Below are 21,806 nucleotides of genomic sequence, written 5' to 3'. Positions count from 1 at the left end.
AAGTCCTTTCGTATTTAATAATACATATTCAGAAGGGTGAAGCTTTATCTACAAACTAGCTTTATCTACAAATCCAACATTCTGTTTTTCATTCATTCAATTTAAGCTTTGTTAATCTTTCTTCATATGAAAGATTTCTAATTTGGGAGCTGAAGCTGAAGAACCACACCAGGTGTCTTGTTACTAACGCTTCGATTAATAAATCCCAGTGTCCTATTTGCCTTATTACGAGCATTCATGCATTGATCCTTTGGTTTTAAATTCTTACTAATCATAACTCCCAGATCCCTTTCGCAATCCGACTTCGCAATCTCAACACCATCTAGCTCGTATCTTGTAACTCTATCATCATTACCTAGCCTCAAAACTTTGCATTTATCAGCATTAAACTGCATCTGCCAATCTTCTGATCATGTCAAAACCCTATTTAGATCAACTTGAAGTGATAGTGAGTCTTCTTCCGTGTTAATTTCCCTACCGATTTTCGTATCATCGGCAAATTTGCAAATGTTGCTACTCAAACCTGAATCTAAATCATTTATATATATTATAAACAACAGAGGTCCCAGGACAGAGCCTTGTGGCACTCCACTAACAACATTATCCCACTGTGACTTTACGCCATTTATACTAACTCTCTGTTTCCTATGGAATAGCCATGCCCTAATCCAACTTAATATAGCACCCCCAATACCATGAGCCTCTATTTTTTAATCAGTCTTTCATGTGGCACTGTATCAAAAGCTTTGCTAAAGTCAAGGTACACAACATCACAATCCTTACCACTATCAACTGCCTCAACTATGCTGGAATAAAAAGATAGCAAATTTGTTAAACATGAGCGGCCATTTGTAAAACCATGTTGCGACTTATTTATTAATTTATGTTTTTCATAATATATATATAATTTTTCATACCTGATCAACCAGGCTGTGACTCATACGTCAGGCTGCGAGCAGCCGCGTCCAACAGCCTGGTTGACCAGTCCAGCAACCAGGAGGCCTGGTCGACGACCGGGCCGCGGGGACGCTAAGGCCCGAAAGCACCTCAAGGTAACCAAGGTAACCAAGGTAATCAAGGTATATATAATATAATTTATCAGATTGCAATTACCTTACTTAGCTAAATGAACTTGGAGTTCGGTTTCTGACCCATTATGTGCCCCTGCAACCTTTTCTACTACCTCCCACGGGTAAAGGGTGCATAACAAAAAGCTCATCCTTAGGCCCTTGCACAAACGCCCTCCAGAATTATTTTATTGAAGTTTCACAATTTTCAAAATAGATCACTAAAATTGCAAATGAACTCAGAATATATAATTTCTGAGGTCTAACGACACACAGAACAGGGGAAAATAATTTTTAATAAATTAAGTAATACTTATAAAGCAAACAAAAATGAATTGAACATTAATAAACTAGTAGGTGAGAATTAACTTATAGAGGTTATACAAGCTATTGCGAAATAGACATTAATAATAATTTGTAGATACACAATAATAATAATTTGCAGTGTTCGTGGCGCAGTGGTAAAACACTCGCCCAGGAAAATTAGGATTAAAACGCCAGCGTACTGTGGATTTGCAAGAATGTAAAAACGCTTGTATAAAAAAACACAGTAAACTCTAGTAAATGAAAAAATAATGAATTATGAAGTAAACGAACGAAGTAAGCTATAAAGTAAAAATAAAGTGAATGAATACATATGTGCATGAACGATTGAATTGAATTGAATCGATTGGAGAATGGTACCTGCTTGATGGGGTTCTGGGAGTTCTTCTACTCCCCAAGCCCGGCCCGAGGCCAGGCTTGACTTGTGAGAGTTTGGTCCACCAGGCTGTTGCTCGGAGCAGCCCGCAGGCCTACATATAAACCACGGCCCAGTTGGTCCGGCACTCCTTGGACTGCACGATGTATATACAGATGAAAGAGTACAGCACTTCCTTCCACCCTGGCAGATAGTACCTTTTGACCTCCTGACCCCTGCATACCCCTCAAAGAAACTAATCACAAACAACCCTCATGCTCAGCTTGCTGCTAAATTAAGCACCATAGAACACATTCACAATATACAAGCTGAAAACAACATTGCACAGACCATATACACTGACGGATCACTCAATACAGCTACAGGGAGGGCAGGAAGTGCTGTTATTGCTCATCAGCCCGATGGCAGCACAATTCAAAGGAATATCCGAATTAGTAACTGGGCGTCCACAATGCAAGCCGAGTTGGTAGCAATACTGGTAGCACTCGAAATTATTAACAACACTGAAGTAGACAGCTTAATTATTTCTGACCAGGGGGAGAAAGATACTGGCAGTATGGGGCGTTAAAGTTTATTGAAGATTAAATTCTGCAGAACATGTAAATATATAAAGTTCACATAAAGTAAGTAATTATATAAAGTTTATATTAAACACGGTTTATATTATAGGCTTAACAAAGTTGATATTATATAAAACTTAATATTGAACATGTAAATATACAAAGTTTCAAATATAATTTAAGGAATATATAACGTTTATATTAAAATATATAAAGTAAACATATAAAGTAAATATATAAAGTAAGAATTAACAGTAACAATTCCAAGGACTAGATTTAACTTACGGCCAGAAACCAGAAACCCGCCAGAAACATCCCCGCTTGTGATGCAAGCAGTGACCATTTTCTGACTCCCTTTCCTCACTACGAGCAATAAACAGTTTGCAATCAAGTAATAACGTGCTTGTCTTGTAAGCTAGACTTAGATATATAAGAATACTTAACAAGAGGGTAAATATAAAAATGTTGTGGATTCCTTCTCACATTGGCATGCAGGAACATGACAAAGTTGACGCCCTTGCTAAGGCTGCAGTAAATAAAGACAGTATTGAACGGAATCTTGAGTTATCAAATAGGTCCCTTAAAAGTGTCATTAGACGAGAACTCCTAGATGGATTTGAAGAAAGTAGAACAGTGCAAACTGGAACTAGTAGGTCCATTGTTCATCACAATGAAATGTGTGAAGTAAAACACATGTGTTTTCATGTGTGAAGTAAGTATGGGGCAAGTAACAAAGTCAGTAGACTAACAAATGTTGTCACAGCTCGTATAAGACTTGGATACAAGTATCTCTGGCAGTTCGGCTTGTATAGGGATCTAGATGAAGTAAAGTGTAAAGTGTGTGGACATAGACAGGGACACACACTCGAACACTATATCTTGGATTGTAGTAAAATTGAGCCATTTAGAGATAAATCTAAGCTCACTCTGTATGATATGGCAACCTATCTTATTACCATGGATAAAGTACCTGAAATCCTTGCACTGTATCCATATTTCGCTTCCAGTAGATGAACGACATATGAGATTCAGAAACAAGTAGTGTATTGTGAGGACTAATAATAAACAGAAGCTCCCCTATGACTCTGTAATATCCCCATTGGCCAAACTATTATGTATTAGCGATAAGACCTACCATTAATATATGATGACTTACTGTAAATATGTAGCTCTTGTAATAGCACTTTCTCTGTAACTAGCTGACATTGTAACTATAAGGTGTGAAGGATACAAGAAATTTTTATGTAATAATCTAAGATGGGGTCTGATAAAGACCTTTTGTACCCTCTGTAATGCTTTTGCGCTACCGCTCACAGGATGAGTATGGGGTGCACAATAAACTAGCCGCCTTCGGCGGCAACAATCAAAAAATCCTTGGAGAAAATGATCTAGTTTTCTCTCGAAGATGTCCACGGTTGTTCCGGCAATATTTCTTATGTTCGCTGGGAGGATGTTGAACAACCGTAGACCTCTGATGTTTATACGGTGTTCTCTGATTGTGCCTAAGGCACCCCTGCTCTTCACTGGTTCTATTCTGCATTTTTTTCCATATCGTTCATACGTTGTTATTTTACTGTGTAGATTTGGGACCTGGCCCTCCAGTATTTTCCACGTATATATTATTTATATCTCTCTCGTCTCCTTTCTAGTGAGTACATTTGGAGAGCTTTGAGACGATCCCAATAATTTAGGTGCTTTATCACGTCTATGTTCTCTGTATTCCCTCCATTTCAGTAATCTCTCCTGCTCTAAAGGGGGAAGTGAGTACTGAGCAGTACTCAAGCCGGGACAGCACAAGTGATTTGAAGAGTACAGCCATTGTGATGGGATCCCTGGATTTGAAAAGTTCTCGTAATCCATCCTATCATTTTTCTGGCTGACGCAATATTTGCTTGGTTATGCTCCCTAAACGTTAGGTCGTCATACATCATTATTCCTAAATCTTTTACATGTTGCTTTCCTACCATGGGCAAATTTGATTGTGTTTTGTGCCCTGTATTATGTTTATGGTCCTCATTCTTACCGTACCTGAGTACTTGGAATTTAGCATTGTTAAACATCATGTTATAGTCTGCTGCCCAGTCGAAAACTTTATAAATATCTGCTTGTAGTTTTTCAATATCTTCAACAGAGGTAATTTTCATGCTGAGTTTTGTGTCATCTGCAAAGGATGATACGAAGCTGTGATTTGTATTTAAGTCTATGTCTAATATGAGAATAGGGAAAAACAGTGGTGCAAGAACTGTACCCTGAGGAACAGAGCTTTTAATTGTCCTTGGAGTCTATTTTATATGGTTGACTGTTACTCTTTGTGTTCTGTTCGACAGAAAACTGAGTATCCAGCCTCCTACTTTTTTCCTCCTCATTTTGTGTGATATCACTTCATGGATATTTATTGAATGCCTTTGCAAATACCGTGTATACCACATCTGCATTCTGTTTTTCTTTTAATGCCTCAGTGATTTTGTCGTAATGGTCAAGTAGCTGTGAGAGGCATGATCTTCCAGCTTTAAATCCATGTTGGCCTGGATTGTGGAGGTCATTGGTCTCCATGAAACTAGTGACCTAATTCCTGATCACTCTCTCAAATACTTGTATTATGTGGGACGTCGATGGAAGGAGGGGCGCGGCAGCCTCCCCCAAGTATGGGTTAATTAGACAAATGTAAAAGTATTACATTCTTATACATCAAAATAATAATATAAACATATTTACACCATATATGTACCAAGAGAGACAACAACAATTACACTCTTATCCCTGGTTTGATGTGTTCTCTTATTATGCACCCCATACCCATCCCGTGGGAGGAAGTGGAAAATGTTAGAGGCACATAATGGGTTCAGGAACTGAACCCCAAATTCATTTATAGCTAAGGAAGTTACAATCTGATAAGCGACCGGTTAAACAGTTTAATGCATATATCAATACTGTTTTATCGCAGAATTGGTTCAAAACTGGATCACAACAGTCTCTAAACCGAGCAATTAACATCTGTGACGAACCAGTTACATGTTTACTAATTATGTGTCCCGCGCCTTTCCAACGGATCACTATGTAAACAATTGGGCCTCTACCCTTCTTAGACGGATAATCTGGTCAAGATTCTAGAGAAAGTGGACTTGAAATGGACCATAACAGCTCCCCTTACATCTGGGGTAATTTATAACAGAACAACTGACCACTATCCTACCTTCCTCATAGCAAACATTGACACATCACCACCAGAAACCAAAAAACTTTCATTCAGGCTATATAGTGAATCAGCTTTAGGCAATCTCTCTAATGCACTTCACAATATTAACTGGGAATCTGAATTTAATAATTCACAGGATATAAACTCATCAACTAACCACTTTCTCTCCAAAACTCTAAGCCTCTACAACACTCACTGTCCCCTCTTTACCAAACAAGTAACTGATAAAAGAAAAAATAACCCGTGGCTCACAAGTGGCATAATTAAATCAATCAACAAAAAACATGAATACGAAAAGAAATTTAGGAGTGGCCTAGTTTCAATGGAAGTAGTTAAAAGGTACTCATCAGTGCTTACCAGTATCATAAGAAAAGCAAAACTTTCATATTATGAGACTAGATTCAAAGAAGCAAAAGGCAACATGAAAAGCACATGGAATACCATCTCTAACATCCTGGGAACTAAACAACACTCCCACAACCAGATAACACTCTCTAAGGATGGCCTAGTACACTGTCATCTGACTTAGAAATGGCGAATGAATTTAATAGCTTCTTTTCATCGGTTGGTGCTAACCTTGCAAGTAAAATCCCACAGACTCAGACACATATCAACACATATCTCTCAGGCAGCTATCCAAACTCTCTTCTCCTCTCACCAGTCAGCCCGTCAGATGTTGTGTCCATCATACACTCACTAAAAACCAAAGCTGGGAACATCAGTGAAATCCCATCCATTGTATACAAGAGCGACCCCCATGCGGTCCATAGAATTACCCAAATCGGCCCAAAACTACACAAATCGTCCTAGCATTACGTACGTAATGAAGAAATATGGCATATTTACTTACTATAATGTTGGTGCTACACGTAGAACATGATCAAACCTATTTTTACTCTGAAATAATCTAATTTTATAACGAAATGAGACGTAAATATGTGAGAGGTGACGCCATAGGAAGTCGACGGTCCAAGCGACAATTGTGTGGAGCGACTTATCCAAGATATATGGTCGCCTGGAGAGTGTTTGCTGCCATATCAGCCTCCTGTACACAGTGATACAGTCGTCGCATTTCATGGCTCAAATTGTCGCAAATTTAATTGGTGATATTAAGAAGTAGAATGTGTATTTATATAATATCTTTCATAAACAGCCACTAAATCTTTAATATATATTAAACAAAACGTGTCTGGAAGTTAAATCAACTCCACAGGACAATAAATTTGTTATATAGATACAAGCGTTATTCGTTGGTATGCGTTCGCAATTTAAACTGCTCATGTCCTTTTCGTTCATTGAACACCGAACTCTACACAACCATGCACAACTCAAAGTCCAACAAGTCACACCCCCGGAGTAATGCAATCGGAACCTGACAAGTTGTGTAACCGGAGCCCGACCAGTTGTGTAACCGAAGCTTGACCAGTTGTGTAACCGGAGCCCGACCAGTTGTGTAGCTGCAAGCCTAACATGAACGAACCAAACAAACAACCTCTGGATCACAACCATGCACGAACGGAAGCCCGACCATGCACAACCCAAAACTCAGGTGACACCCCCGGAGCCCGACCAGTTACTTAACCGGAGCCCGACCAGTTATTTAACCGGAGCCCGACCAGTTATTAACCGGAGCCCGACCAGTTGTATAACCTGAGCCCCACTAGTTGTGTAACCGGACCCCGACCAGTTGTGTAACCTTAAGCCTATCAAGTATACATCTCATCCAACCCCCACAAAGCTAAACAGTCCCAGCTGAACACAACCAAACTCCATTCCTAGCTCGACCAAACAAAAATCTGCTTAGCGCTACCAAAAATCCTCCACTTGCCCTGGACACCAATTATTGACCCATAGCAAACAATTGAACTATATACAAAAGAAAGAAACCCGGATTTCTAGCAAACATATAAACAGAGCCTTAGCAAACAAACCTGGAGCACTAGTGCACAAACAACCTCTGGATCACAACCATGCATGGACGGAAGCCCGACCATGCACAACCCATAGCCCAAGGGACACCCCCGGAGCCCGACCAGTTATTTAACCGGAGCCCGAAAAGTTATTTAACCGGAGCCCGACCAGTTGTGTAACCGGAGCCCGACCAGTTATTTAACCGGAGCCCGACCAGTTATTAACCGGAGCCCGACCAGTTGTGTAACCTGAGCCCCACCAGTTGTGTAACCGGACCCCGACCAGTTGTGTAACCTTAAGCCTAGCAAGTATACATCTCATCCAACCCCCACCATTAAGCTAAACAGTCCCAGAGCACAACCAAACTCCATTTCTAGCTCGACCAAACAAAAATCTCCTTAGCCTTACATAAAACCCTCCACTTGTCCTAGAAACCAACTATGGAGCCATATCAAACAATTGAACTATATAAAAAAAAAAGAAACCCATAGTTTCAGGATTATTTAATTAGCTAAGATTTACCTGAATTTACAATAGGCTGACTGAGTATACTAAGATTCAGGTTTACAGAGCCTGTGTCCTGAGCAATCTCCTTTATGGCAGTGAGTCTTGGACACTCCGCGCCCGTCAGGAAAGACAGCTGAATGCCTACCACATGCGCTGCCTTCGACACATCTTGGACATCACCTGGCAGGACAAGGTGACAAACAACAACATCTTGGGGAGAGCAGGAATCAACAGCATGTACACAATGCTGAAACAGAGACGAATGCGCTGGCTCGGGCACGTTGTGTGAATGGGCGACGGCAGGATCCCCAAGGATCTCCTGTACGAAGAGCTGATACAGGGAAAGCGTCCAACAGGCAAGCCCCAGCTGCGGTACAAAGACGTATGCAAGAGGGACCTGAAAGCCATGGACGTAGATAAGATATAAAAAGTAAGATTAATAATTCTAACACGAATTTTCTCGATCTTTCGTACGTTTCTTTTCACTGTTGGTGGTAATTCAAAAATCAATTCTCCAAAATTCATTTTTATTTCTAGTCTGACGCGACACTTGAGCGCGTTTCGTAAAACTTATTACATTTTCAAAGGCTTTAGCTTTTATTTTACATCTGCCTTTCTGATAACATATACAAATATAATCTTTATTTGTGAATATTTGTTAATTAAGCAATATATCAGAGAGCGTGTACGGTTCGGTGTTCTATGAACGAAAAGGACATGAGTAGCTTAAATTGCGAACGCATACCAACGAATAACGCTAGTATCTATATAACAAATTTATTGTCATGTGGAATTGATTTAACTTCCAGACACTTTTTTTTTAATAAATATTAAATATTTTGTGGCTGTTTATGAAAAATATTATTATAAATACACATTCTACTTGTTAATATAATATAAACCCCACCCTCAACCAGGGTGGGGTCAGGGATCGTGGTAGCAGTCGTAGTTTCCATAGCTTCTAGAAGTCCCAAGAGCACAAGAGTCCTAAATTTTTCTTTTGACTTGCGAAGCGGAGCGTGTCTTGAGCAAGAGAGAACGCATGACCTCTACTCTCTTCTTTATATAGGCCCCCACGGCGCTCCACGCGCTGCGCCGCGGAACGCGCTGGGCAACTGTCTTTCTCCTCCATCAGAAATTCCTCCGCATTCCTACATAATGCAGCGGTCATTTCTGATAGCAGATTTTTGCTGCGTGATGATGGGCTTAAGGTGGTTTGCAGTGGTAGACCCCCATGCACAGATACCATAATTAAGATAGGGGTAGATTAGTGCATAATATAGTGAGAGGAGAGCAGAGTTAGGAACATAATATCTGATTTTAGAGAGTATACCAACTGTCTTAGAGACTTTCTTAGTTATGTGTTGAATGTGGGTGCTGAAGTTGAGTCTCTTGTCTAGGAATACCTTGAGGTTACCTTGAGGTGCTTCCGGGGCTTAGCGTCCCCGCGGCCTGGTCGTCGACCAGGCCTCCTGGTTGTCGGACTGATCAACCAGGCTGTTGGACGCGGCTGCTCGCAGCCTGACGTATGAGTCACAGCCTGGTTGATCAGGTATCCTTTGGAGGTGCTTATCCAGTTCTCTCTTGAACACTGTGAGGGGTCGGCCAGTTATGTCCCTTATGTGTAGTGGAAGCGTGTTGAACAGTCTCGGACCTCTGATGTTGATAGAGTTCTCTCTCAGAGTACCAGTTGCACCTCTGTTTTTCAACGGGGGTATTCTGCACATCCTGCCATGTCTTCTGGTCTCATGTGATGTTATTTCTGTGTACAGGTTTGGGACCAGCCCCTCTAATATTTTCCACGTGTAAATTATTATGTACCTCTCCCGCCTGCGCTCAAGGGAGTACAGTTTTAGGCTCATTGTTGATGTGATGACTTATATTGAATTTTGTAACTAGCTCATCAAGATTGTAACTTGCTTAGCTAAATGAATTGTGGGGTTCAGTCCCTGAGCCCATTATGTGCCTCTGTAACCCTTTCCACTACCGCCCACAAGATGGGTATGGGGTGCATAATAAATGAACTAAACTAACTAGGCTCTTTAGTCGGTCCCAATAGTTTAGATGTTTTACTGAGTGGATTCTAGCAGTAAAGGATCTCTGCATGCTCTCCAGGTCAGCAATTTCTCCAGCTTTGAAAGGTGCTGTCATTGTGCAGCAGTACTCTACTCTAGAGAGCACAAGCGTTTTGAAAAGTATCATCATCGGTATAGCATCTCTAGTGTGAAAAGTTCTTGTTATCCAACCTGTCATTTTTCTTGCAGTTGTGACCCACAACTTGAATAGGCCAAGAAACTTGCCATCATTTTTATTACTGATGTTAATGTTGTCTATCTGTAGCTGAATTGCATTTGATGATTTGCTTCCAAATAAGATGTGGTAAGTCTTTTCGATGTTTAATGTTAGTTTGTTCGTTGACATCCATAAGTGGACTTTTTTTAATTCATTATTCACATTATTTAGTGTATGTGGGTTGAGGTCTGAATAGATAAGGGTAGTATCGTCAGCAAACAATATAGGTTTGAGAATATTAGAGACATTAGGCAGATCGTTTATATATATAAGAAATAGAAGAGGTCCTAAGATACTGCCCTGTGGCACTCCAACGGTAATTGGTAGAGTGGAAGAAGTTGTATCATTGATGGTTACATATTGGTGTCTGTCAATAAGATAGGATCGGATGTAGTCAAGGGCAAGGCCTCGGATTCCATAATGCTGGAGTTTAAGAGGTAGTTGTGATTAACAGTATCAAAGGCTTTTCTTTGGGTGGCTTAATCTTCATCAATCCATTTGGTCCACGGGAGACATCTCCCGTCACGCAGGGTGCAGTCGCACCTCCACAGATCTCCAGTATCTCCACTGGCAATGGCTCAAAAGGGCCTCCACTTACAGGCTGTTATGAATTATCTGCTGTTATGAGGGGTATAGAGTATTAATGATAAGGCCAGCAGTTAGAATCAGGAAGTATCAAATTTAGCGGAGATCAGATAGGCCCGGCCCCCAATAAAAACATAAAATCAAATCAAATCAAATGTTTATTTAGGTAAGGTACATACATACAAGAGATTTTACAAAGAGTGATGGATTTATAGATAGGGCTAGTACATACAATGCCTAAAGCCACTATTACGCAAAGCGTTTCGGGCATGAAAAACTTAAATGACTAAAGCTTAATACTAATTGAGCATAAAGAGAATACCATAGTTGAGATATGGATAGATGAGGGAGTAATAGAGAGTCACCAGGGCAGGGCGGGGTACATAATATCCGATCTTAGAAAGAAAGCCAACAGTTTTTGAAACTTTTTTTGATATATTTAGAATGTGTCCTTGAAAATTCAGCTTGTGGTCAATGAGAATGCCAAGGAATTTGCCATCTAATTTGTTACAAATTTGGGTATTGTTTATTTTGAGATTTATTTGATTAGAGGATTTATTGCCAAACAGAATATAGAAAGTTTTGTCAATGTTAAGGGTGAGTTTGTTGGCAGTTAGCCAAAGATGGACTTTATTTAGTTCAGTATTTATTGTGGCATTTAGAGCAAGGGGGGTCATGATTGGAGTAAATGAAGGTTGTGTCGTCAGCAAATAGAATTAGTTTGAGGTGTTGGGAGGCATTTGGAAGGTCATTAATGTAGATGAGAAAGAGGAAAGGGCCAAGTATGCTGCCCTGAGGAACACCAATGTTGATGGGTAGGGTGGGAGAAATTGAATTATTCACAGAAACATACTGGTAGTAAGTAAGGCCTGTCAGTAACGTAGGATTTGAGGTATTGCAGGGAGTGTCCTCTGACTCCATAATGATGTAATTTAAGAAGAAGGTTTTGGTGGTTGACAGTGTCAAAAGCCTTACGCAGGTCCACAAATAACCCAACCGGGAACTCATTTTTATCAAGAGCTGTATGAATCGAGTTAAGCATACTAATAAGTGCATCGTTAGTGCTTTTTTTGGGTCTGAAGCCATATTGGCAAGGGCTAAGTATACAACCCGTTCTCGCAAATTTAATAAGTCAATATTGACTTATTAAATATGTGCATAGGTGACATACTTAACATAATAGATACCCTTAAAAAGATTCATAGAAAACACCGATCTTACCTAACCTTGTTAGTATCTTAAGATAAGCATCTTATTGCTTCGTAATTACAATTATTACCTAACCTATAATAGGTATAGGTTAAGCAATAATTGTAATTACAAAGCAATAAGATGCTTATCTTAAGATACTAACAAGGTTAGGTAAGGTCGGTGTTTTCTATGAATCTTTTTAGGGGTATCTATTATGTTTAGTATATCACCTATGCACGTAGTTAATAAGTCAATATTGACTTTACGAATTTGCGAGAACGGGTTGAAGTATATTGTGTTTGGCTAGATAAGAGTAAAGCTGCTTATAGATTAGTTTTTCAACAATTTTTGACAAGTTTGGCAGGATTGATATAGGCTCTGTAGTTGTTAACATCTGTGAGATCACCACATTTGTGAGACAGGCGTTACTCTCGCTTTTTTTAGAATATCTGGAAAGGTTTGGAGTTCAAGTGACTTGTTGAAGAGCAATGCAATAGCAGGGGCTAAAGATCTGGAGGCTTTTTTGTAAATTAAAGTTGGTATCTCCTCAAGGGCACTAGACTTGGTTTTAAGGGAAAGGATTATCTCATTGATGTCAGTGGAATTAATAGGCTTTAGGTACAGACTGTGGATAGTTACCTGTAAGATAGTCCAGTAACGTCAGTAAAAAATGTTCAATATCTGGCTTTAAGTTTATAGACTCCGAGCTCTCAAGGCTGTTGCAGGTTATCACTCAGGCTATGGTGCCAATGTCAGAATTGTCAAAATTATGTACCTTGCATACATCAGATCTTTAGTGGATTATGCTGCACCTCTGCTTGTTTTGATGCCTGAAAGAAAGCTTGGAGGGCTTGAAAAATTGCAGAACAAAGCCTTGAGGATAATCCTTGGGTGCCCTCGTACCACAAAGATACTTAATATGAGAAAGGAACTTAATATTCTGAGCGTTGTTGATCGTGTTACTGAAATTAACTGTCAAATTGGTATAAAAATGCTTAGGCTAACTCATCCTAATCCTTGCACAGAAGCCCTCCAGAATTTTTTTATTGAAAATCAGCATTGTTCCAAATGGATAACAAAAACTGGAACTCAACTCAGAATGTATCAGGTTCATGATTTGTACCAAGAGAAACAACAATGGCACTTTCCTGCACCGTGGGAGGTTACACCCTTTCAAGTTTTAATCCCTCCCTTTCCACCCTAGGAGCAAATTAGAGATCAGCCCAAGCTTCGTCTTGAGGCAAAGCTCAACGCCTTAAGCCATATTGATGCTCTGTCCACAGAGCATTCTCTCTCTCAAATCATATACACTGATGGTTCCCTACACCGCACCACGGGTGCAGCTGGAAGTGCAGTTGTTCTGACAATGGGCGATGGCTTGTACTTTGAGTGGGGAGTCCGTATAAACAATTGGGCCTCTACCCTTCAGACCGAACTATTTGCCTTGATCCTTGCACTGAAATGTGTACAAGTCTCCAAACTTGATACATTAATTGTAAGTGACTCCTTATCATCCTTAAATGCTCTCAACTCTTTAAGACATAACTGTAACATGCTCGTGTCCGAAGCTAGACACAAATACAACAAAATTATTAAGGATGGTAACAGAGTCCATTTCATGTGGTCTCCATCTCATGTTGGCCTCCGAATGCATGATAGAGCTGATAAGTTAGCCAAAGAATCTGCCTTTAAAGGAGCCGTTGAGTGTAACCTTGGATTGTCATTGAGCAATCTGAGAGCAGCAGTACACCGAGAACTTCAACAAGATCTTGTAGATCTGAGGCAAAGTGAAATTGACACCAGTAATTCCATCTATCATCATACTATCATGCAAGAGGAGCCACACATCTATGGATCATCCAATAAAATCAGCAGACTTCTAGATGTTGTGACGAGACAGGACTATTCTGGAAAAGATTGCCAAAGAAAACATACATTACCAAGGAGGAGCAGTCATTGCCTGGACACAAGCCTATGAAAGATCGGTTTACTCTTGTGTTGTGTGGTAATGCAAGTGGGGAAGAAGAGGTAGCCGAGGAAATTTCTTCAGGGGAGGATGTGCCAGCACAGAATGTCTCTTCCTCAACAATTAAGAAAATGTGTGCAGCATGGGAAGAACTGCAAACCTTTGCTGAAACGACTCACCCAAATCAAGCTGCAGTAGGTCGTTGCCTTAACCTATTCAATGACACTGATGCATTATTACAGACACATGTTAAAACGAAGGAAAAAACAAATGTCTCTTGACAAATATGTAGCGAGACAAACAAGCACCGAACCACAACCAGGTCCTAGTGGTATTCAGGCAAAACGTAGGAGAGAGAGTACCCCAGAGAAAACATCACTGCCTGATGTGATAATGGAAGGGGACTTTCCTTCCAAACAGTAACAACTCTCCTCCTCCCCCCTCATCACCATCTTCCATCTAGAACCCTCCATAAAGGTAAGAGAAACTTTGGTACTGTATTGTAGTTAGAAAAAAGCATTGTATTCAGTATAAAATGTATTTGTATGTTAATATTTTGGAGGGTGGGGAACGGATTAATTCAATATCCCTTTATTTCTTATGGAAAAAATCGCTTCTACTTACGATCCGTCTCTGGGAACGGATTAGTATCGTACGTCGAGGTCCCATTATACTCTCAGGTACACTAAGTAATAATTTGCATTTTGAGACAGGCAAAGCCAGGGGTACAATGGAGTAAGGGAGTATGGCGAGGCTAGGCAACCTTGGTAATAATGAAAGCAAAGAAAAAAGTTGAATAATAAACATAGGCAAATTTAATCTAATGATTATTAACTATAAATAGTTTAGTTATGATCCTATAATTAATAAGAACTAAAGAAAATATTAATGCACTCATTTATTGGACTTAATTGACTAATATAAATTAAATTAAAATTTAATTTAAAAACAGTGTAACAAAGAGATTTTGGTTACCTAGCCTGCACTAGGTGACAAGGGGGTTAATTATGTTGACTCACTTTGTAGGTGTATGTGCGCGCTTGATGACGACTTGAGGTCCAGTCTTGGTCATTTCTACCTCACCATTTGTACTCGTTCATTACTCCTGCAATGTTTCTTTCTGCCTGTTCCTCTCTGTTTCTGCCAGCCTCTAAAAAACATCCAGTGTTATTATATTGGACTTTTCTTTCTGTGGAGGTATCTCCACAGGCCCCAGGGAGCTGTACATCCACGTCTTCACCCAGACCAAGAGAGGCCATTGAGGAAGTGTCCGATTCTTAGTATAGATAGGGACAAATAAAACTGAATCCAAGCCAAAGGGTTTACAACCCACTATGTTGGAAACAGGTTTCATTACAAGAAATTTGTTAGGTAAGTATGGAAATAAAATTATACATATGTTTAATTTATCACACTAAAATTACACTGCTTTCTTAGAAAAATTAATTCTAATATGAATGCTATATAAAACTACATATAAATATATACAGTAATTCATGTATACATAATGCCTATTAACAAGCATATTAAGGAACTTTATATAACATGGTAATTTCATTGTCACATGAATGTCATAAAATTAATTATATAAAATATCACAAAAGTGTATGTAAGCTGTTAATGCTAATCTTATCGTACAGGAATACAAGGAATTTGAGCCAATACATAGACTGCACAAATATAGTTGATAATATCTCATATGCTATGTATGTAAATACAGTTATCAATGCAAGTACTAAATGTATATTAATTTCTTTCAAGAAGTTAAGAATTCAATGGTAAAAAAAGAAATAAAATCAAATTCAACATCTGAATTAGTTCTGATGTTTCAGCCTTGGAAAAAAAAAAACTTTACATATTCATTTACCAATCATTTACTCATTAATAATACAGTGGAACCTCGAATGACAAGTGGCTCCAGTTACGAGCATTTTGAGTAACGATGCTCGTAACGAGCAAGCCACTAGCAGAAAATATATGTCTCGACTGACGAGCTTTCGCTCGATTAATGAGCGTTCCCGCTGGTTCTCAGACACCACCAACGACAGTTTTGTTATTGTTTCGCAAGACGAGTTTTCCACATGACGAGCTCGGTGCTGGAACGGATTAAACTCGTTAATCGAGGCGCCACTGTATACTCAATTATGGTAAACAAAATTTTTACACGAGTGGCATTCTTGCATCAAACAAATTCTAATCCAAAGTTACTATTTCTGTCTTATTTTTTGACATAACTTTCTTTCATGCCACTCTTGTGAAATTTTCCTTTTTTTTTAATCTCATTCATTAATAAATTGTTAGCAGTTTTAATTACTAGGGCTACCCTAGGTGGAGCCACGTCGCTTCTTTTTATTTGAAAAGCATTTGATGAAGTTCTGATAATTATGTGACTGGCATTTGCTTCTTTTTGATCATCCTTTTTTTCTTGTCTTGTAGGTGTCAAACTGTTCAGTTTTAAAACATATTTCAATGGTAAAGGCTCTGTGATAACATTATTTGGGGTGCAATTAGAAATGACTTGACACATTGTTTTAGGATTTGGTCGATGAGGTGAAACCTTCATAGATAGTTTGCCCTCAGCAATTTTTTGACAAATTCCTGTATAATCGGCTTTTAGAAAATTTTTTGACACATCACTCTGGATAACTACTTTACTTTTAGGCACCGCTGGGGCAGAAATGGATGTAACTGGCACAGTCTTATGTGGATTCTGAGTATCTGAAGTAGTCGCCAATTTTGCAAATGGCAATGGATTACCAGCATTTATTCTAAAAGATCCAGTTATTGGGATAAAATGTCCATTTGTAACTCTGCTCGGAACTGGAAGATCATGTTTTACCATAGATTTTTCTGATTCACTCTGGCTAAAATTGCAGTTCATTACATTTTTCTTATCTTTAGCTTCCTGCACTGTATTTGTGAAATTACTTGAATATTTGTCTGAATTACTAGTATGGCTTTCAGTCAAACATTCCACAGAAGTAGATATATTTTTAGCTTGTGCTCTCTCAAGGTCCATGCTAAATTGTTCAGATGCTACAGCCATCTCTATAAGTTTTCTAATCTTAGCTTCCATAGCATCTGCAACTGATATTGACTTGTGTATTAATGGTTCTTTCAACTTTTTAATGCAGTTTTCTCCAATGAACACTGCCTCTAGTTCACTAGCCCAGTAAGTAACACATTTCTTAGAACATTGATAACTACATATTGCACATGCAGCCAAATCTCTATTCTTTAATTTTGTGGTGTTTCCACTAATTATGTTTATCCTGCAACCTTCACAAACTGGATTTAATTCCATTCTGTGCCCTAAATAAGACCAACACTTTTCATTGCATACAACACACACAGGTCGGTGCTCTACAGAATATTGCTTACACACACATGACATTAGTTGAAGAGTTGAAGTTATATTCATAGTACATTGTTTCTTTGATTTTACATTGAGATGCTTTTTAATGCTACCACGGTGGACTAATTCATTACAATATGGGCATGAAATATATTTATCATCACTTATTAATTTTCTACACCAGTTATAATGTAAGGCAAGTTGGTCACTGCTATCCACATCCAAAGGAACTTGCTGACCACAGTTGGTGCATTCTGCACGACTCAGCAAACGAACCTGGAAAAAATTTAATTTAACTTTCAAACAATTTCAGCACAGTAGTATACAAAGTATTTTATATATACATTCAACCCGTTCTCGCAAATTCGTAAAGTCAATATTGACTTATTAACTACGTGCATAGGTGATATACTAAACATAATAGATACCCTTAAAAAGATTCATAGAAAACACCGACCTTACCTAACCTTGTTAGTATCTTAAGATAAGCATCTAATTGCTTCGTAATTACAATTATTACTTAACCTATATTTATTATAGGTTAGGTAATAATTGTAATTACGAAGCAATAAGATGCTTATCTTAACATACTAAGTAGGTTAGGTAAGGTTGGTGTTTTCTATGAATCTTTTTAAGGGTATCTATTATGTTAAGTATGTCACCTATGCACATATTTAATAAGTCAATATTGACTTATTAAATTTGCGAGAACGGGTTGATACATTACACTAAATATTAATTTTTGTGTTGTTGTGGTCATTGTGTCTAATCTGCATTTTATGCAGGAAGGCAATATTTATAGTAGACAACCACCACAAAGTTGCCCACCTCCCTCCCACCCCTCACTCTCTGTCTCACTCTATTGATCTCTGTCTCTTATTATTGCTCTCACACTCACTATTGCTCTCGCTCTCTCACAATTGCTCTCTTGCTCTCTCACTATTGCTCACTTGCTTTCACTATTGCTCACTCGCTCTCTCACTATTGCTCAATAGCTTTCTCACTACTGTATTGCTCACTCGCTCTCTCACTCTTTACAGTCTCCGTGGTGTAGTGGTAAGACACTCGCCTGGCGTTCCGCGAGCGCTATGTCATGGGTTCGTATCCTGGCCGGGGAGGATTTACTGGGCGCAATTCCTTAACTGTAGCCTCTGTTTAACGCAACAGTAAAATGTGTACTTGGATGAAAAAACGATTCTTCGCGGCAGGGGATCGTATTCCAGGGACCATAGGATTAAGGACTTGCCCGAAACGCTACGCGTACTAGTGGCTGTACAAGAATGTAACAACTCTTGTATATATCTCAAAAAAAAAAAAAAAAAAAAAAAAAAAACTATTGCTCACTCACGCTCTCCCTATTGTTCACTCACTCACTTTCTCACTATTGCTCACTCGCTCTCTCACTATTGCTCACTCACGCTCTCCCTATTGTTCACTCACTCGCTTTCTCACTATTGCTCACTCGCTCTCTCACTATTTATGAAGTAAGAACAGAGGACTTTTGGACCTGGAGATTTGTAAACATTTTCCAGGAAACATTCCTGTAACAACACGTTAACCCTTAAACCGTGCAATAAACCGGGCTTTATATATTGTATGTACTAGCTCTATCTATAAATCCAATATTATGTTTGTAACTCATAATCTATGAATGTACTTTTACCTGAATAAAAATTTGAATTTGAATTTGAAATTAATTGCAGGACTGCACACCACAGCTATGTATTTTTGGTTGGTTGGGAGTACCACGTAAGATTTAAAAGTACAGTATAAATGATGTGCGCGGTTTCGGTTTTGTCACTGATATCATTTATATATGATATGCGCGGTTTGAGGGTTAATATGGTTCACTTGCTGTGCAGATCACTCTGGCTGAAGTTTAGTTAATATGGTTCACTTGTTGTGTGGTCCACTTGTGTGATCCAACTTGTCATATGAAAGAATTATTAATTATAACCTGTGACAGAATAGATAGTTTTCCACCAGTCAGCGAACTCTGTCCCAACATCGTAAGCAAATCCGCACATCCTTCGCTTCGGCAAACCATTGTTTGTCGAATCAGGTGAGTAAATCCAGTTGGAAGTGTGCAACTAGCTGAAGATTTCCCAAATCGGGATAGATTGAATCCAGGTTGTACTGAACTGAGCCCTTCACACTCGGGAATCTTACCATGAATTTTTTTTTATAAATGGTGTCTATTTACTAGGACCCTGAGGAAGCTGATGTGAACCCCATGTAGAGGAGAGACTTTTAAATCTTACACGGTACTCTAAATGTACATGTATAATGTGTGTAGTGCAGGCAGTTAGACCAAAATTGTCTATATACAATTTGCACTGTTAAAGGGTTAAGAAGCACATCAACAAACTGGAAAAGGTGCAAAGAAATGCAACTAAATGGCTCCCAGATCTGAAGGACAAGAGCTACAGTTAGAGGTTAATGACATTAAATATGTCAAAACTAGAAGATAGAAGAAAAAGGGGGTATGATATGATCACTACATACAAAATAGTAATGGTAATCTATAAAATTAATAGGGAAGAATTCCAGAGACCTGGAACTTCAAGAACAAGACGTTGTAGATTTAAACCAACTAAACAAATCTGCCGAAGAAATATAAGAAAATTCCCTTTCGTAGAGTGGTAAACGGTTGGAACAAGTTAGGTGAGGTGGTGGTAGAGGCCAAAACCGTCAGTAGTTTCAAAGCATTATATGGTAAAGAGTGCTAGGAAGACGGGACACCATGAGAAAAATTTTCATCCTGTAACTACACTTAGGCAATCACTATTGCATTTTCCCTCTCTCACTATTGCTCCCTCACTCACTCACTCACTCACTCATCACTCTCTCACTGTCTCACTGGCACTTACCTGTACTTTGGCTTTGTTCTTTGCAACCATTACATTAAGTTTCACACACTCCTTGAAGCTATTTAATTTTTCTGATATATCATGGAGGTGATTAAACCTTTCCCTGGGAGTAAGATGTTCAACTATTTCATTGATATTCTCGTTCATAAAGGGACACCTGGAATGGAATGGAAATTAAAAATACCTGTAACCTGTAACAACAACAAAAATTAAGACGAACAGCTAAAGAAATAAACTTTTATTTTTTAGGTACGCTAATGGTAAATCCTTTTTCTTAATTCACTACATCCAGACTATCACACCAAGAATTTTAGCCAACTTTTCCAGTTGTGTCATTTCCTCAATTCATATATATTTGTTATTTTTCAAAACATTTCTCACTGGGAGTGGAAAAAGAAATTTGGCAGTAATGTAACAAAATGTCCTTTTCTGATGGGCTGTAAATAGCTCCAATGTGCTACAATATAGAATCATCCAAACCTTTAGACATGCCTCCAGACAAACCTCCAAATGTACTCACTAGAAAGAAGACGAGAGAGATATCAAATAATATACACCTGGAAGATATTGGAGGGCCAAGTACCAAATCTACACAGTAAAATAACAACGTACTGGAGTGAACGACATGGAAGAAAATGTAGAATAGAACCAATGAAGAGCAGAGGTGCCATAGGCACAATCAGAGAACACTGTATAAACATCAGAGGTCCGCGGTTGTTCAACGTCCTCCCAGCAAGCATAAGAAATATTGCCGGAACAACCGTGGACATTTTCAAGAGGAAACTAGATTTATTCCTCCAAGGAGTGCCGGACCAACCGGGCTGTGGTGGGTATGTGGGCCTGCGGGCCGCTCCAAGCAACAGCCTGGTGGACCAAACTCTCACAAGTCGAGCCTGGCCTCGGGCTGGGCTTGGGGAGTAGAAGAACTCCCAGAACCCCATCAACCAGGTATCAACCAGGTATGCCAGACCGCTCGACAATTCATGAGAGCCTATTGGGACCAGAACCAAAATCTGGCCTTAACTCTTTAACTACACATTGCAACCTTGTTTTTTTTTAGATGCTTACTGTACAGCATAAGATTTAACACTCCTGCAGGTGTAGGGGTTCTGTAAAAAGATTCCATCTCGAAAAAAACCAGCGTTGAATGTAATGAAACGCCATTTTCTGGGTGAGTCCCGGAGGCTCCCCGGAGCTATCCAGGCTGAATGGATATGTATAACTTTCTGGCATCAATCAAAGTGCTAGGAGTTCTTGCCTACCGGGGAACATGGGCAGAGGCCCACTGGAGCACCAAACAGGATAACCAAGAAGCACTGACCCAGACACAAAAAGTGTAGCATGGGGAGGAAAAACTGAAATAAGTAAGGAAACCACGAATACGGCCCAAGGAGCGGCCGGGAAGTAACGCACACAACCAACCACAAAATGTGTAGAGGAGCGCGTACATACCTGAGGGACCTACCGGACAGCAGGGTGCAGTCAGGCACAGAAGATAGGCAAGGAAAGTATCCAGACAGGGGAAAAAACCCAGGGGTCGACAACAAAAACAAAAGCACCAAAATGTGGGGCAGAGCCCCACAGGACAACAAAGAACAAAAGATGG

At 39.3% G+C, this 21,806-nt stretch overlaps 1 protein-coding gene across 3 annotated transcripts in view; it reads right to left on the bottom strand.

The window, feature by feature from the left end:
• Positions 1–15,363: 15,363 nt before the first annotated feature.
• The window catches only part of LOC123775284 (uncharacterized), a 29,701-nt gene continuing 23,258 nt past the window's right edge, over positions 15,364–21,806 (bottom strand). For all 3 annotated transcript variants that reach the window (XM_069311598.1, XM_045770300.2, XM_045770301.2), the window contains exons 3-4: positions 20,201–20,357; positions 15,364–17,606 (exon numbers count right to left, since the gene is read on the bottom strand). In XM_069311598.1, the coding sequence (XP_069167699.1) occupies positions 16,194–17,606; positions 20,201–20,357 (1,570 nt within the window). In that variant the 3' untranslated portion in view covers positions 15,364–16,193. The remainder of the gene's footprint in view (positions 17,607–20,200; positions 20,358–21,806) is intronic.

This window comes from Procambarus clarkii, chromosome 70, assembly GCF_040958095.1.
Source record: "Procambarus clarkii isolate CNS0578487 chromosome 70, FALCON_Pclarkii_2.0, whole genome shotgun sequence".
NCBI lineage: Eukaryota > Metazoa > Arthropoda > Malacostraca > Decapoda > Cambaridae > Procambarus > Procambarus clarkii.
The sequence above is the reverse complement of the archived record's forward strand: the minus strand, read 5'-3'. Positions and strand labels throughout refer to the sequence as shown.